The sequence below is a fragment of the Xyrauchen texanus genome, chromosome 41 (assembly GCF_025860055.1).
Source record: "Xyrauchen texanus isolate HMW12.3.18 chromosome 41, RBS_HiC_50CHRs, whole genome shotgun sequence".
NCBI classification, from domain to species: domain Eukaryota; kingdom Metazoa; phylum Chordata; class Actinopteri; order Cypriniformes; family Catostomidae; genus Xyrauchen; species Xyrauchen texanus.
The window spans coordinates 14,399,139-14,415,366 of NC_068316.1; the positions used below are offsets into that span (position 1 = coordinate 14,399,139).

The following is a 16,228-nucleotide window of genomic DNA, read 5'->3' on the forward strand; positions in this document are numbered from 1 at the left end:
ATCAAATTCAAATACAATGGCATATGTATCGACCGATATCTAACAGTTGGTACTTGGTACTTGTATCGGTCTTCAAACAAATCTCTAATTTGAACTGTCTGAATTATTATAAGTATAATATAATTTTTTTTATAATTTTTTTTATAATTTTATATTGAATTGTTGTTATTTAGGGGTCCTTCTTGACAAATATTACATGTGATGAATTTCAATTAATTTGATTAATTTATCAGCATGTCATGTAATTAATTAAAAAATGTATTAAGTAACATTTTTAATTGATTGATTTTGCTGGATATATAAAATTGAAAGAATATTTCAAAAAATCTTAATTTACTCACATGATCCCATGATCATGGACTACTTGTATGATACCTTTCGGTCCTTTTTTTATGTTTTAAAGCAAGTCACTATAATCTGCCACTGCATTAAATAGATGGACCAGGATATTCATTAAATATTCTTCATTTAAAATTAATTTTGTTGTCTTGATTATTTTCAAGTTTTTACAGAATTGTACTGCATTTAACATGCATTAAGTCTTTTCTGACACCTTATTAAGATATTTTAAAATTTTTATACATTTTGAGGCTAATTATAAATATTGAGATATTTACCATTTGGCTGAAAAACATTAGCTATATCATCCATTCATAACATGCTCAGTAACTTATGTCTGCAATTCTGGTTTCCTCAATTCATACCAAATTATTGTGTGAAATTTGTTCTGACTTGATTATGTCAGTTATGAACCTTTTACATTGCATTGCAGTCTGTGATGTGTAGCTTACTAATAAATGTTTTATGAGAGGATAAATTGTGAGGCTTTAACTCCTTTGACTCATCATTTATCATGTATCCACACACATAATAAAGCATATATCATATTTTGACAGATTTGTAAGAAGTACTACAGGCACTACAGTGCCAACATAAAAGATAAATAGAGGCTTTGTTAACTTGAACATGTTCTTTTATGAATCACATGAAGAACAGATGGAATATTGGTCAACAGGAAGAGGAATCTAGCAAGAAACACAGACAACAGAATGTCCCTCGAGAAACTGTCTGAATACTTTGGCAGTGAGAAGTGTGTGAATTTCAGTACTCCATGCTGTTGTATGGTTAAATTATGGATTCTTGCTTTGTTAGCCTAATTTCACTTATCTCAGTGTCTGGCATTTGTCTGATGCTGCAGTGCTCTAGCATACAGCTCTAATGACTGTATCAGAGTGTTTCATCTCGTATCTAAAGCATTCTGTAATTGAGCACCTTTGTTTTTTTTATATTTTTGCATTTGTTGTTGTTGTTAACTTTGGTTGATTTAAAAAGTGCTGAACGAATCTGTGGTTATTCTTAGTCAAATAAGTAAAAAAATAAAAATAAAAAATCTTCCAAATATTTTAAAGCAGTAAATCACTATGATCAATAATAATTCAGCAAACAATCTTTGTAAACTTTAAATATTCAGTAAAAAAATGTGCGTGATGTTTCCCAAGGTGTTGCTATGTGGTTGCTAAAGTATTCAGAATGTTTTTTAGCACATTGCTATGCGTTTGCTAGGGTGTTGCTTGGTGGATGCTTATTGCCCAAGTCAAAAGTGCCCAAACACATGTTTCTATGATATTATTGTCCCTAGTAATGGCCCTTGTCACTTTTTCATTACAAGTCTATGGGTGAAAATTGTAAGTCTGATTCCTTAATAGCACAACTCTTCTCAATAAGACACATGAATTGGAAATAAGATTGATGTCTGTAGCACAAATGTTGCAGAACAAGTATTTGGAGTTAAAATTTCTAACCCTAAATATGAGCAATAGTAATAGTGATGCTTGTCCTATCAAGCACCGCTAATTAAACAAGACATTGATATACATATATTCAGTACTGTGCAAAAGTGTTAGACACTTGTGAAAAACTTTCAAAGTGAGGGTTTCTTAAAAACAAATAATGACATAAATAGTTTTCATTAATCAATTAACATACTACAAAGTCCAGTAAACAGAAAAAGAGGTAAATCAATATCTGGTGTGAACCACCAATTCTCCTACTTACACCTGGACACAGCTTTTCTTGGTTATTGGCAGATAAGATGTTCCAAGCTTCTTGGAGATTTTGGCACAGTTCTTTTATTTATTTTGGCTGTCTCAATTACTTCTGTCTCTTCATGCAAATCCCAGACTGACCATATGTTCAGTGGGGGGCTCTGTGAGGGCCATGCCATCTGTTGCAGGGCTCCCTGTTCTTCTATTCTATTCTATTTGCAAAAGGAATGTTTGGGAGTATTTCCTATTGACACACTAAAGTAGAAGATATAAATAACCATCTTAAGACAAATGTTTTTGTGAAACATCTTATATGCCTAAGACTTTTGCACAGTACTGTATTTGTAAATGTCCATTAAATCTATGGTTTGCCGTAACATTAAAGGAATGTAACAATTTCGTTCTTTATCCACTCCACACATGAACACAGTGCAAACATTGTCTGTGAGTTTGTCTGCACAATTTTTCCCTCCATACAGTGCGAGACCCTGCTGTAATGATGCAGTCTAAATCTAGGCCTGTGTTCTGCTGGCGTGAGATATAACCTTGGTCAATGTCACCATATATGGCAATTATGTCCTTGTAGTGCTCTAGCAAGAGCCTTCCTCTCTCTTTTTTCCCTCTCTCTCTTGCTCTCCATCCCTTATGAGTAGTGTCTTTGCTTAGATACCCTCTCTCTTCAGCAATCAAGGTTATTCTTTCAATCTCAGAATGTATTCTTTTGTCAAAGACTTAAGAAAGTAAAAGTAAAAAGAAACTGAATGACAAAAGGCTACATGACGTGAGTGACCGCTGTAAGAACGTGTGTATCTTACCCATGACCTCCCCCAGCTCGTGGGGAGTTGACATTAGATACTTTTTGGGAACCTTACATTCCCTTCAGCGTGACATTGTACTCCATCTAAAACTATTTTTATTGGCATTTCATAGAAGTCTGAAGGTTGCCTGCAATCTGTAGGGCTTCATGCTCTGCGATTCGTCATCATAGCCTCCTTTAGAATATGTCCTTTATTCTGACATTAGCTCATTTTAACATGTCTCGTAGTGCTGAGTGACGCAGAGTGCATTTTAGCAGAAAGCTGTTCACATTTCTCGCAGTAACAGCACCCCTGTGAGGCCATTAATTCAGCACAGTATGAAGTGAGATGAAACTTTTGTGTATATACTCATAGGAATGTTTGAATCTCATTTGTGTTCTATCATTATCTTTCCTCTTTCTGTTTCTCGCTTGCTCTTTCTCTCTGAATCTCAATTATTTTATGTTATTTGCCACATTCATGTCGTTCCAAACCTGTATGCTATGTTTGTTTGTTTTATTTTTTTGGAACACAAAAGTAGAAATGTTTATAGAATCTTTATTTAGACCTTTCCATACAATGACAGTATGTAGTTACACATCTGTCATGCTAAAAAAAGGATATTATAACTAGACATACAGTATGACTCATGCACTATTTTTCAAGTCTTCTAAACCCATACAGTATAACCTAGCATTGTGTGAGGAACAGATGAAAATGTAAGTTGTTGTTCACTGATAATCACCCCTCCACCAAAGTACATGTGTAGCCTGTGTGTGCTTCCAGAATCCAAAATGAGTTTAGAACCACATGAGCATGAATAAATAATTACAGAATTCAATGTTTTATTAACTATTCCTTTAAATTAAAAAAATTCTATAAAAAATGTATAGTTTGTGCTTTTCTGGTGTACTCTAGAAATTCGGTATTTCAGCACTACTAATACTGTTAGCTTTTATGTCGCTTTGTATAAATGTGTCTGCAGAATGAATGAATGTCATTTAAATGCACAGAATCTTTAGATGCAGAATTCCATGAAAAACTCCACAGAGTTCAAACTCAAATCAAATGTTATCATAAATGTATGTTTATTCAATATTTTGGCAAATTTTGTAATGCTCTCTACTACCAGGAGAGTTTTGCATAGTTTTTCTTCAGAAAATAACCCAATATGAACTTAAAAGACAGGAAGATGCTAAAATTATAGCTTGAATATTAGCTTCTACTCACTCTCATATGGTGTTTCCTGCTTCAAATGTAATTGTTGTGTTTAGAACAAAGTCATTCTAGCAAGTCAGTCCACATCTTTGGAATGCTCTCGGGAGGCTATTTCCAGTCATAACAGTCCAGCTCCTATCTACTTGAATTGGGAAAGGCCGAAATCTCCTAAATGTTGGTCAAGATAACTAGCAAAGAACATATTTCACATCAGCAATAAAAATCTGACAACAATAAAATGTGCTTCTTTACCTGGCTTATATAGCCAATGCGCATGCAAGTTCTTGAGTTGCCTGACAGGCGATGTCTGTATTTAAAAGGTGATTGGCTCTTACCGGTAAGGAGGGACTTTCTTTCTACATCTGTTGACTGTTGGGTGTTCCAATTTCTCCCATTCATTTTAAAAGAAGTGGCTCACCTCTGCTAAATAATCTCTGGTTCAGACATAATTCTAGTGGTATAGATGCAAAAAAAAAAAAAAATAACTGAATAATTCAGTTTCTCTCTTTACAGTGACTAGACATTGTTATGTTCTGGAGGTGTGTGTTAAAATTAGATATATCCTTTCAGATTAAGCATCTGTCAGACTAAATTAGCTCCCCAGACAGTGAGCTCTCTCAGGGGAGATATTGATGAGTCCAGGTTAGGATAATTAGCCACAATGCTAGCATGGCTAAACTCTTTAATAAGAGTTACTGGTTGTAACTTGAAATGTGCCCTAATTTTTTGTTGCTGATGATAAATGCCGTATTCGGCCTGGGTGTTCTTTTATTGGGTTGTAACTAGAAAATCAACAGTAAGAATTCTTGTAGATAGTGGGGCAACTTACCCCACTCTCCTTTACATACTGTGCGATTAGTAGTTTGCTAGTGTTCCATTCCGAGCCTAGCCAATCTTGTGTGAATTAGTTGCATGCTGTATTAAATAGACCTACATGTTTCCTTTTGTTTCCTTTGCTTACAACCTGATCGAACTCTTAATTGTGTTTATACAGAGTCAGCACCAAGGAAACAACAGCAATTTATTTCATGGTTTTTGTATTGTTTTGAAATAACTTACATGTGTGACATCCCAGCGAACCAGCTACCATGGAATGCTTAACTGATTTTTTGTTTTGTTTTTTATTTATTTTTCTTTGAATTTTAAAATGTTTAATTTGTCTTTGGGTCTTGAGGAAGAGACGCAGTAATTAGCATGTTTTTGAAATTCTAATTAGGCACATGGTTTGCTGTCAAATCCAGTCACCTAAATTGATCTCCAAATAAACAGTGGCTTTTCTCACCAGTCTTAAAGATGACAGCTGCTTAGCCATCAGACTGTTATGTTACTGGAGTGGATGGCCAACATAGCTTAGGACTTCACTGCCTGACTGTAAAATATGTGCAAACAGTGTAGACCTCCCACACAGGAGCTCAAAAATCTATGTAAATATATAAGCTTTCACTTGCTATACTTCAGATTTTCCAAAATAGCTGGAATTGAACTGCATATATTAGAAAACATATGAATATATGGAGAACGAAAGGTGTTTCACTTGTTTCTTTCTCTGTCATTAACCATCCCTTAACAAATATTAAATTACTAATGATTCCACATTCTTCTCTGTTGTTTCTCTGTTGTTTGGTTTCTATTTATCAAATTACTGTCTCGGGCAAACATGTTTCTGTAAGAATGGTTTTCACAAATCTCTAATGGCTGCACTGAAAAGGATAACAGAGAAACGCTGCGTGGAGCCACAGATAACAAGTCTACTATAATATAGCAAACCTGTGTTTTTACTAGTCTGTAAAAGTTAGCATTGTTATGAGGTTTTATCCAGCTTAGAAATTGCTTTTTTCCATCCCACTGTATCTTTGAATAGTCTCTGAAATATAATGTAAAGGTTCACACATTACACGTAAGTTCTTGTTTTATGCAAATTGCATCTCGTGAATCAGATTGCTCACACACAGTTTGTTTTGAAAGAGTCTTGTTGGACTCTAAATAGTTTGGTAAAATGCTGCTACACAGCCATCGTAATGTGAGACTGCAGGCTCTACTACTAGTCATGTTATGCTTTTTTTTACTCAGGTGTTCAATTTCTGTCAGAGTCTTTGTGAAATATTGTCAAAGCATGTCTCAAGCTAACTCAACCACAGAATTGACAGTATTCTATGAAATGTGTACTCCTCTGAAAGAGTAATAATAGATGAAACAGTTTATTACTTATGCAGTACCAAATTCCCTTTAAGACAAATTAGACCATTTGGTGGCCATATTGGCAACACCTCTGGACAGCTATTTTCTGTATATGCAAAGATGTTATTCAGAGTAGTGCCATCTTTGATTTTTGCCAGGAATGAAAACAAGGCTGTGTGGGATAGGCTTACATCTCTTCAATGAGATGCACTGTATAACGCTATCAAAAAGCTCCTAGATCACATCTAATATTCATCTAATAACTCAGGTTGTGTTGTCAGTTTTTTTGTCTACTGAAATTTCTTGGAAAGATGTTTTTTCAATGTTTCATCAGATGAACGATTCAAAAACATTTTAAACAACAATGCAACCTATTGAAGAGACTTTACACAGCCTCGTTGTAAAAAAATCAAAGATGGCACTGCTGTGAATAAGGTTTATAGTAATGCAAGTAGGCCTACAGGACTACTTGAATGGAAAATGAAAGAAATCTCCAAAACGTGTTTAAATTATGTACATTTCAAATATGATGAAATGCATTTTGATACAGATTAAATTCCAGTTTACAAGGTTTCGATTCTATCGAAACAGAAGTAAACTTTATAGGGAAAGAAAAAGTTTGAGATTTTAAGAATTGATGGGTAGCTACCACCCCTGGAGTTGCGAGTTCGAATCCAGGATGTGCTGAGTAATTCCAGCCAGGTCTCCTAAGCAACCAAATTGTCGTGGTTGCTAGGGAGGGTAGAGTCACATGGGGTAACCTCCTCGTGGTCGCAATAAGTGATTCTCGCTCTCAATGAGGTGAGTGGTAAATTATGCAGAGTCTCCACGGTCTCATGCACAATGAGCCATGTGATAAGTCAATGCGCAGGTTGACTGTCACAGAAGCGGAGGCAACTGAGACTTGTCTTCCACCACCCGGATTGAGTTGAGTAACTGTGCCACCACATGGACCTATTAAGAAGTGGGAATTGGGCATTCCAAATTGGGGAGAAAAGGCGATTTAAAAATTAGAAGAAGAAAAAATAATTGATAGGTAGCAGCAAGTACTAGGAATAAGAACTTTTTCTCTATCACCTTTCATCACAGTATGCAGATCAGAAATGTAGGTGGTGCTCTGATGCAACTCAGGCCTCACAGATGTGTTCATCCATAGAAATTCAGTCTAACATTTGGTTCTTGCACCACCCTCATTGTTTCATTAAATATTACAGCCTCTGAGTGGACTAGAAGCATCTACAGTAGATGTCATTGGAAATCTGAGATCCTCTGCTTTGCAATTCTATATAACATTTTATCACCATTAGTCAATAACCAATGATTTCTTAGCATGCTTTTCCTGCTGGACTGCATATTTTGTTCTGGACATCTAAGATATAACATTGGATATTTCACCTAAGCAAGCTCACAGAGAAGTAAAAATGGCTCTCTTTTTTTTATTTATTTTTTTTAGATAAGATCAGATTTAAAGTTTGTGTCTACTTGGAGCTTACAGCAGCAATTATCTGCACATAAAGATAAGTTTGTATTTGATGTTGATCCTATTTCACTTTGTGATAATTTAGACAATCTTTTAAACTGTTGTATTAAGGCAACAAAATTAACTCTCTTGTCACGTTCCTGTAAATTAGAGCTTTCATCTGATATATGACTTGTCCATTTAAGTGCTTTGTGACTTTTATATTCATATTTTCTACCACATTACCTTTAGGTGGTGCTTATTTGTGATGTGTTTGTTTTCAGTCCTTATTTTGTTATTTTATGTAACATACATGTAGAAGTGGTGTTCTATAAAAAGTTCAGATTCTAAGCTTTCAAATGATGCCACATATGCCTGACTTTTGTTTCCGGGGACTTAAACATTTTAAGGGTAAACTTATTTTGGGTTACATGGGTTCATTAGAAAATCTATATTTTTATCCAGCACTACAAAATGGGATCATAAATTTAGCTTCTTTAACTCAAATCATGAAAGTTTTTCAGAAAATGTTTCAGATTGGTCCAGCCAATGTTAAAGCAATAAGAAAAGACTCTGCCTTTGCCAATGGGCTCTTTAAACTGAAATTCGGGATCTTCTTTCCTACAGCCACCATATTAAGCCTTGCAATTTCTACTATTATTATTATTATTTTTTACATGTGGTTTCTCTGAGACTGTAGCAGAGGTGATCTCCAACGGTTTATTCACCGTCACTGTGAACACACCTTAATACTGATTGTGGCTGTACTTATACCCTATCAGAGGGAAAGTTCTCTCTCCAACTGTGCCTTGATTCATGCTAAACGTTTCACAAATGTTTTCCTGTGTAGGTGTATTGTGGAACCTTTCCTCATGTGATGCTCTGAAGATGCCTATTATCCAGGATGCTCTAGCAGTTTTGACCAACACAGTGATTATACCCCATTCCACCTGGGATGTTTCCCCACACCAGGAGGACCGCAAGCTTCAAATGCACACATCCCAAGTCCTTCGCAATGCCACCGGCTGCCTGAGGTGAGTATGTGTGCACTGCAGGCTTTTCTTAAAGGGGTCATGACATGAGGAATCAAATTTTCCGTATTCTTTGACATATAAGAGGTCATTGTACTATAAAGTTTCAGAACTCAAAACTTCCTCCTAACTGCAAAAAGAGCATTTGTTGAAACCAAGCTGCCAAACGACTCATTCCCTACTACCTTCACATTATGATGTCACACCGTGGTAGACATTTTCATCTCACCACCTCCACTACAACAAAGCCTAATTTACCTTATCACTTCTGTAGCCCGCCCAGTAGTGGGCAAAATTTGAGCCTAACTACCTCTCCACTGTAAAGTTATATCAGTATGCTTTAAATATCACAAACCTCATTGCAGAAGATGTATTAACCCTTTCGCATGTACGATCAAACCGGTGTGATTACACTAGGCTGGGCTCAGACATGTACGATCAAGCCGGTGTGAATAATAGGTTTCAAAACAGTGTTACTATGAATGCAAACTTTAATACAGTGAAAAAGACACTATATTAGCATAATATATATATATATAAAATATTTCCAACATTCTTTTGAATAAAATATTTGATGCCATGAGTGTACCTTCATTTATTTTTACTATTATTTTGAATAGCCATGGAAAATGAAGTAATGTGATAACAGTTTTATTATATATAATTCTATAATCGACCATTTGGTCTGCAAGAAAGCAGGACTTACAAAGAGGGGTTAAAGCAATGCAAATATGCACGCACACAATGAGGTGGTAGAGCAGATGCACATCATAATGCAACTTAAGCTGAATCCTGGACATTTTCGCAAATTTAGAAATCCTGGCTGGACGCTTTTTTAAGGTCTGAAAAAGAGTATATGTCCGGAAAAAAGAGGATGTATGGTCACCCTACTTTTGTATGCTTCTATGACAATACAAACTCAGAATCCAATCTTGCATTGCAAAGAAAATATGGTGGCGCGCATAGCCATCAAGTGCATTCGCGATCACATCTTATCTATCATAATCAATCATAATAAACATCTAAAAACCACATTATATGTTTGATAATATAAAATCTGACCTTAGGTGCACCCGCTGTGATAGTCTGTCCTCTATTGCATCTGCTGTGAAGTGTAAGGTAAGATTTATTTTAATTACAGTACGCATTAAATAATTCACGCTGGAAATAATTCACCATCAGTGCAGTAGAAACTCACATGCGAAAAGGAAACCTTTATACACAATACTAGGTGAAAAGTATTAAAGTGCTTTATTAGAACACTTACTTTAGGCTATATTAAAGTCTGTATTAAATTATTTAAATTGTCTTACTATTGAAACGTGTCGACAATATAAATAAATCCATTGAGAGAAAAAAAAAGACATATAATTAAATCAAATAAATACATTACCAAATGAAATATTGTAAGTATTATTATTCTTATCTTTTTTTCTCCCAATTTGTAATGCCCAATTCTAATGCACTCTAAGCTCTCATGTTGGTATAGTGACTCGCCTCAATCCGAGTGGCAGAGGACGAATCTCTTTGCCTCCACGTCTGAGACTGTCAAGCCATGCATCTTACAATGCGGCTTGTTGAACGCGTTACCGCTGAGACATAGCGTGTGTGGATTCTTCACGCCATCCAACGCGGCATCCATGCACAACTCGCCACGTGCCCCACTGAAACTATATTATAGCGATCATGAGGAGGTTACCCTGTGTGACTCTACCCTCCCTAGCAACTGTGCCAATTTGGTTGCTTAGGAGACCCAGATGGAGTCACTCGGCATGCACTGGGATTTGAATAGCGAATTCCAGAGGTGATAGCCAGCATCTTTACCACTGAGCTATGTATGTACCCCCCGCCTATGTATTATTGTTATTATCCTTGCCATTTCTTTATTTAATTTATAAATTAACCATGCCCTATAATTCTGTGAATGAATAAAATGTTGGTTGAATGAAATTCTCAGAATGTTCTACACTTTTTTATCAAGACTAGATAAGACTAACAAAACTACTGTAAATGTCCAATGCTGAGTTTACTTTAAGAAATACTAGCTTTATAATATTATCTTTTAAATATTTTAAATCTACCCCTTTCTACCTCAGCTTGCATTTGCTGAGCTTCTTCATCTGCACATGTAAATTGCATAAATTATGGCACTAAAATACATTTTAGATGGCAATAAATTATAAAGTCTATGCAATATTAATAAATTAATTCATTCAAAGTCAAAGGTGTTATTTATTTTGCAAAACTCAAAACTATGCTTTCCAGCAGTGAACACTCATACATGCTTTTCAGCGGCAAACACAATGTTCATTTGAACAGCACTGTCTCGAGGTGTGTGAAGCTCTCTCTCCCTCACTGCCATCTGGCTTGTCCTTAAATCCAACTCTCTCTGCAATGACAAAAAGCTGTTAGAGACAATCATTGACAGGTGATTATCCTTACAATTGTCATCCCCTGATCTTGCTCTCCATTTACAAACTGGCACTCAACCACGCTCCCCCTACCACACTGCTTAAAACATGGTTAAATATTGCTGCATTATAGGCCTTTAACAGGTGTTGTGCTCATGATGGACCGTTGGTGGAGCACTCTTGGAGCGAAAGAAAACCACAAAGCTCTGATTTTCAAACACCACGCTCCTTGCTCCTGGCAAAATAATGCCGCTCTGCTTCCACTCAGCTCTGCTCACAGACTCTGGTGTGAACTGGATATGGTAGTTAGCGATCATAATAGAGATTACTATATAATGTAGATATCTGAAAAATAGAACATCAAAAACTGTTAAGGCTGTTTAGCATTCTAAGGATCAGAGATAGACAGTGGAAAATGATCATGTAAAACAAAATTTTAACTATTTTTGATGCAGGAGACCTTGACTAACATTATAAGTGGACTTCAGGAAGTAAATAAAATGCTAGAAAGTGTAGGGTATGGCTGTTATCAATTTATTTAAATAGGGGAATAACTCACACCCATCCACCTTCTTGTTTCATTTCCTCTCCTTTTAGTTTCACACTTAATTTAGTCATGTATATTGTGCCTCTGCAATATGTTGGCATACTACATAAGTGTATATTTACATATTTTCTTTCCTGAGAAAGCTGTCGGAATAATCATATAATAAGTGGCTGTTCACCTCAAAAGGAATTATTGCTGAATGAAAAGAGAGTCTACTGCTTTCAGATGGTATTCACCACCTGAGAAACCATTTTCCAGATTGTGTTTGTAAAACCTTTGAAAAAGAATAGCATATGGTACCAGTGTCAGATGCAAAGAAATTCACTCTTAATTGAACTCCATTGGCTGTAATTGGCCTGAATAGGCTGATCTCTTGGAGGACAACCTGTCATGTGCACCTTTCAGCTGTTTCTATGGCAGCTGACTGCATGATGAAGAGAACCGCTCTTCTTTATCTCTAATCGACCACTGAGAAAAATGGTTCCTTTTATGACCATAAAAGCTTTGGTTTTTTTTACACACCTTCCTCTTCCATATGGAAAAAGGGTAAAGCCAGAAAATCATTTCCCTCCAGCTACAGGTGTTCTGTTCATTCATAACTTCAGATCAGGACTGACCAAATGACCAAACACATTACCAAAATTGTTTAGAAAGCAAAATTTAATTTAATAGTTTTATGCTCTTGGCAGCCATTAGTTCATTGCACAAATTACATCCTTGATGCAACTCTCCTTTTATTCCTTTTAATACTCTCCTTATATTTTCTTATGTAGTTTTGTTCATGGTTTTCGAAGATGAGGGCATTTCACCCCATCTGTCTATATCGGCATCTACCTAATTTTGCTATCATTTACCAAGTGACATATGAATTTGCTCCAAAATACAGTATAATTATTGGACACACTTCTTTTAACAACAAAAAAGAAAGATATGGGAAGCATTTTCTCATCCCTTTTAAAATTTGATAAGCCTATTTATTTTGCTAACCTAACTATGCATGATTATATTGTTAGTTGCATTGTATTTTTTGCATTGTTTTCTCCCTGCTGTACTATTGTAACATGTTAAGAACCACTGCTCTAGATTGCCTGCAGGTAAAAACTGAGTCATTATAGCCTGTATGACTTTGTCACAGTGAGAAAAGAATTACCGTATCACTCCTGTCTCTTCTCTGTGAAGTAAAGTAACAAAAAGCATCTGATTCAGGATTTATGCATAATGCATAATGATGTTTATATGGAGTGCAAATCTGGCATATTATCATTTATACATGGCTTCTTGTTAAGAAGAGTTGGAAGAAAAATAACTGCAAGAAAGTGTTGATTCTCGTGGGCCGGATATCAGTCTCACGTAAGGCTTTATTCTTGTATCCATAGCAACAGCGCACACACCTTTGTTTGTTTTTCCACTTTACTTTCAAAATTCTGTTAACCACAACTTTTTTGGTTCTTTATAAACTTAGCTTCCATTAAAAGGATAGTTCACCCCAAAATTGTAATGGATTCACCCTCATGTTTCAAACCCAAACGACTTTCTTTCTTCTATGGAACATAGATGGAGATGTTGAGCAGGTTCTTAATCATCTTTTTTTTTTCTTGCAATGAAAGTAATCATGACTGAAGCTGTCATTCTTGCCTAACATCTAATTTTGTGTTAAATGTAATGTATGTGACAAAATTTTCATTTTTGGTGAAATATCCCTTTAGCTATTTTGGCTGGACAAACCAACATACTGTTATTATACAAACTTTCTGTATTGTTAGAGTATGTACTGTATTTGAAGGACACACTTCTCTAAAGTACTTTATTTAGGCGTGTATTCAAGTAGTATGAATAGATTCTAGACATACTTCATCCAGGGATGTGGGCATTGTCTTGTGACTTGAATATATGACTTGTTAACAACAATGACAGAAATAATCTACATGGGTGTTCTTAAACAAGCACCATTTAAGCACAAGGAACAACGTTCTTGGTATATATATATATATATATATATATATAATATATCACTTACAGTTGAAAAAAGCCATCAAACTCTTGGTTCAGCTGTGATCATTTTAATCTAGTGTTTGAAAAGTGACGTCTCTCAAGCTCTTGAGGGAGTATGGGATCGTAAAGTGTCCAGTAGATTTGCATTTAAGAATCTCACAGGAAATAGTAAGCCATCTTAGTTTTTCTGGCTTACTGTTTTATGATTACTGAGGATTCGGACATACTTCTCCATTGGCATACTTTTTTTGGCATACTATATAGTAGGGAAGTGTGTATATGCAGATGCAGCATTTGTTTAAGGTTTTCTCAAAATCTCTAAACCGTGACCAAAATTCATAACACTAAGGTCTACTTGAGCTTTTAAGCTACATCCACTAAACTTGGCACAAACCTTCTGGAATAGTGTGCTATGTCTTTTCTACAGTAACTGATCGAACTTACGGTTTTCACATTGGACAATCAAATATCAGAAAAATCCCATAGACTTAATGGAATGTTCAAATAGGTCAACGGAATGCTCATCAATTCAAACTCCAGCTCTCAAAAATGTAAATGTAAACAAACCTAATTTAATCTGCTTTAAGCCAAAGTCTTTCCAGCAATCAGTCCACTGTTGGCCATCTTTGGAACACTTTTGAGAGGCTATTTCCAGTCATCCAGTGCAGCTCCTATCTTCTTGAATGGAGAAAGATAAAAATCTCAGTTGGTCAAGAATACAATCAAGAACATATTTCAAATCAGTAATAAAATCTGACAATACTGGTATCATAAATTCTGATTCTTTACCTCATATTGTGTTTAAAATTCACTGCTTTTATAGCTAATGCTCATGCGTGTTCTAGAGTTGATTGACAGGTGATGTCTGTATCTAAAAGTTGATTGGGTCTTTTAACTGTAAGGTGGGACTTTGACCGTTGAGTGAGCTCTGTGGTTGAGCTTTCCAATTTCTCCCATTCATTTTAATGGTGGCCCATCTCTGCTAAATAATCTCTGTTTAAGCTCCGATTGCACCGATCAGCCACAACATTAACACCACCGACCTAATATTGTGTAGGTGTTCCTCGTGCCACCAGAACAGCTCTGACCCGTCGAGGCATGGACTCCACAAGACCTCTGAAGGTGTCCTGTGCTATCTGACACCAAGACGTTAGCAGTGGATCCTTTAAGTCCTGTAAACTGTGAGGTGGGGCTTCCATGGATCGGACTTGTTGGTCCAGCACATCCCTTAGATGCTCAATCGGATTGAGGTCTGGGGAATTTGGAGGCCAATTCAACACCTTGAACTCTTTGTCATGTTCCTCAAACCATTCCTGAACAATTTGTGCTGTATGGCAGGGTGCATTATCCTGCTGAAAGAGGCTACTGCCATCAGGGAATACTGTTGCCATGAAGGGGTGTACGTGGTCTGCAAAAACCTTTAGGTAGGTTGTACGTGTCAAAGTAACATCCACATGAATGCCAGGTCCCAAGGTTCCCTAGCAGAACATTGCCCAGAGCATCACACTGTCTCCACTGGCCTGCCTTCCTCCCATAGTTTATCCTGCTGCCATCTCTTCCCCAGGTAATTGATGCACACGCACCTGGCCGTCCACATGATCTAAAAGAAAAAGTGATTCATCAGACCAGGCAACCTTCTTCCATTGCTCCATGGTCAAGTTCTGACACTCACGTGCCCATTGTAGGTGCTTTCGGTGGTGGACAGGGGTCAGCATGGGCACGTTTTTCTGCCATTTGTGCTACAGTAGCTTTTCTGTGGGGTTTGACCACACGGGCTAGCCTTCGCTCCCCACGTGCATCAATGCATTGGGCGCCCATGACCCTGTTGCCAGTTCACCGGTTGTTCCTTGGACCGCTTTTGATAGATACTAACCACTGCATACCGGGAGCACCCCACAAGACCTGACGTTTTGGAGATGCTCAGACTCGTCTTGCCATCACAATTTGGCCTGTGTCAAAGTCACTCAGATCCTTACTCGTGCCCATTTATCCTGCTTCCAACACATGAAATTCAAGAACTGACTGTTCACTTGCTGCCTAATATATCCCACCCCTTGACAGGTGCCAATGTAATGAGATAATACATGTTATTCACTTGACATGTCAATGGTTTTAATGTTGTTGCTGATCAGTGTGTGTGTATATATAGATATTCATGTTTACCTCTATGTTAGTCAAGCTAACATAGAAGTTTTTCTTGTCAAACTTTACCTGTTTAGTTGGATGTTGGCTTTTCATAAGTGAGTTTTTTGGTAAATCTCCTTTCAAAGTGAGAAGCGTTTTTTTTGTTGACACTCTGAGGCGCACAAGCAGAGGCGCTCACACACACTGATATGCAAATATAAACATGCCGTGTTATCTTTTTATTTTCATTTTCTCTAAATAGCAAGCTTGCATCTGATTCTAGCTGTAAATTACTCCTCAGAGTGAATGGCAGAGCCTTGTGTTTAAACAAATCATTTTCTGTAGGAGCACTGTAAAGAGGCAATTACCATCCTTTGCATATTAGTATGTCAGATATATGTGTGCTGAAGAAAGTAAAATGTGTAT

General features: G+C 36.5%; 1 protein-coding gene across 5 annotated transcripts in view; it reads left to right on the forward strand.

Moving 5' to 3' along the window:
• Positions 1-16,228, forward strand: part of LOC127634067 (catenin delta-2-like) — a 415,686-nt gene that overhangs the window by 305,322 nt on the left and 94,136 nt on the right. For all 5 annotated transcript variants that reach the window (XM_052113475.1, XM_052113476.1, XM_052113477.1 and 2 more), the window contains one exon: positions 8,548-8,731. In XM_052113475.1, coding sequence (XP_051969435.1) covers positions 8,548-8,731 — 184 coding nt within the window. The remainder of the gene's footprint in view (positions 1-8,547; positions 8,732-16,228) is intronic.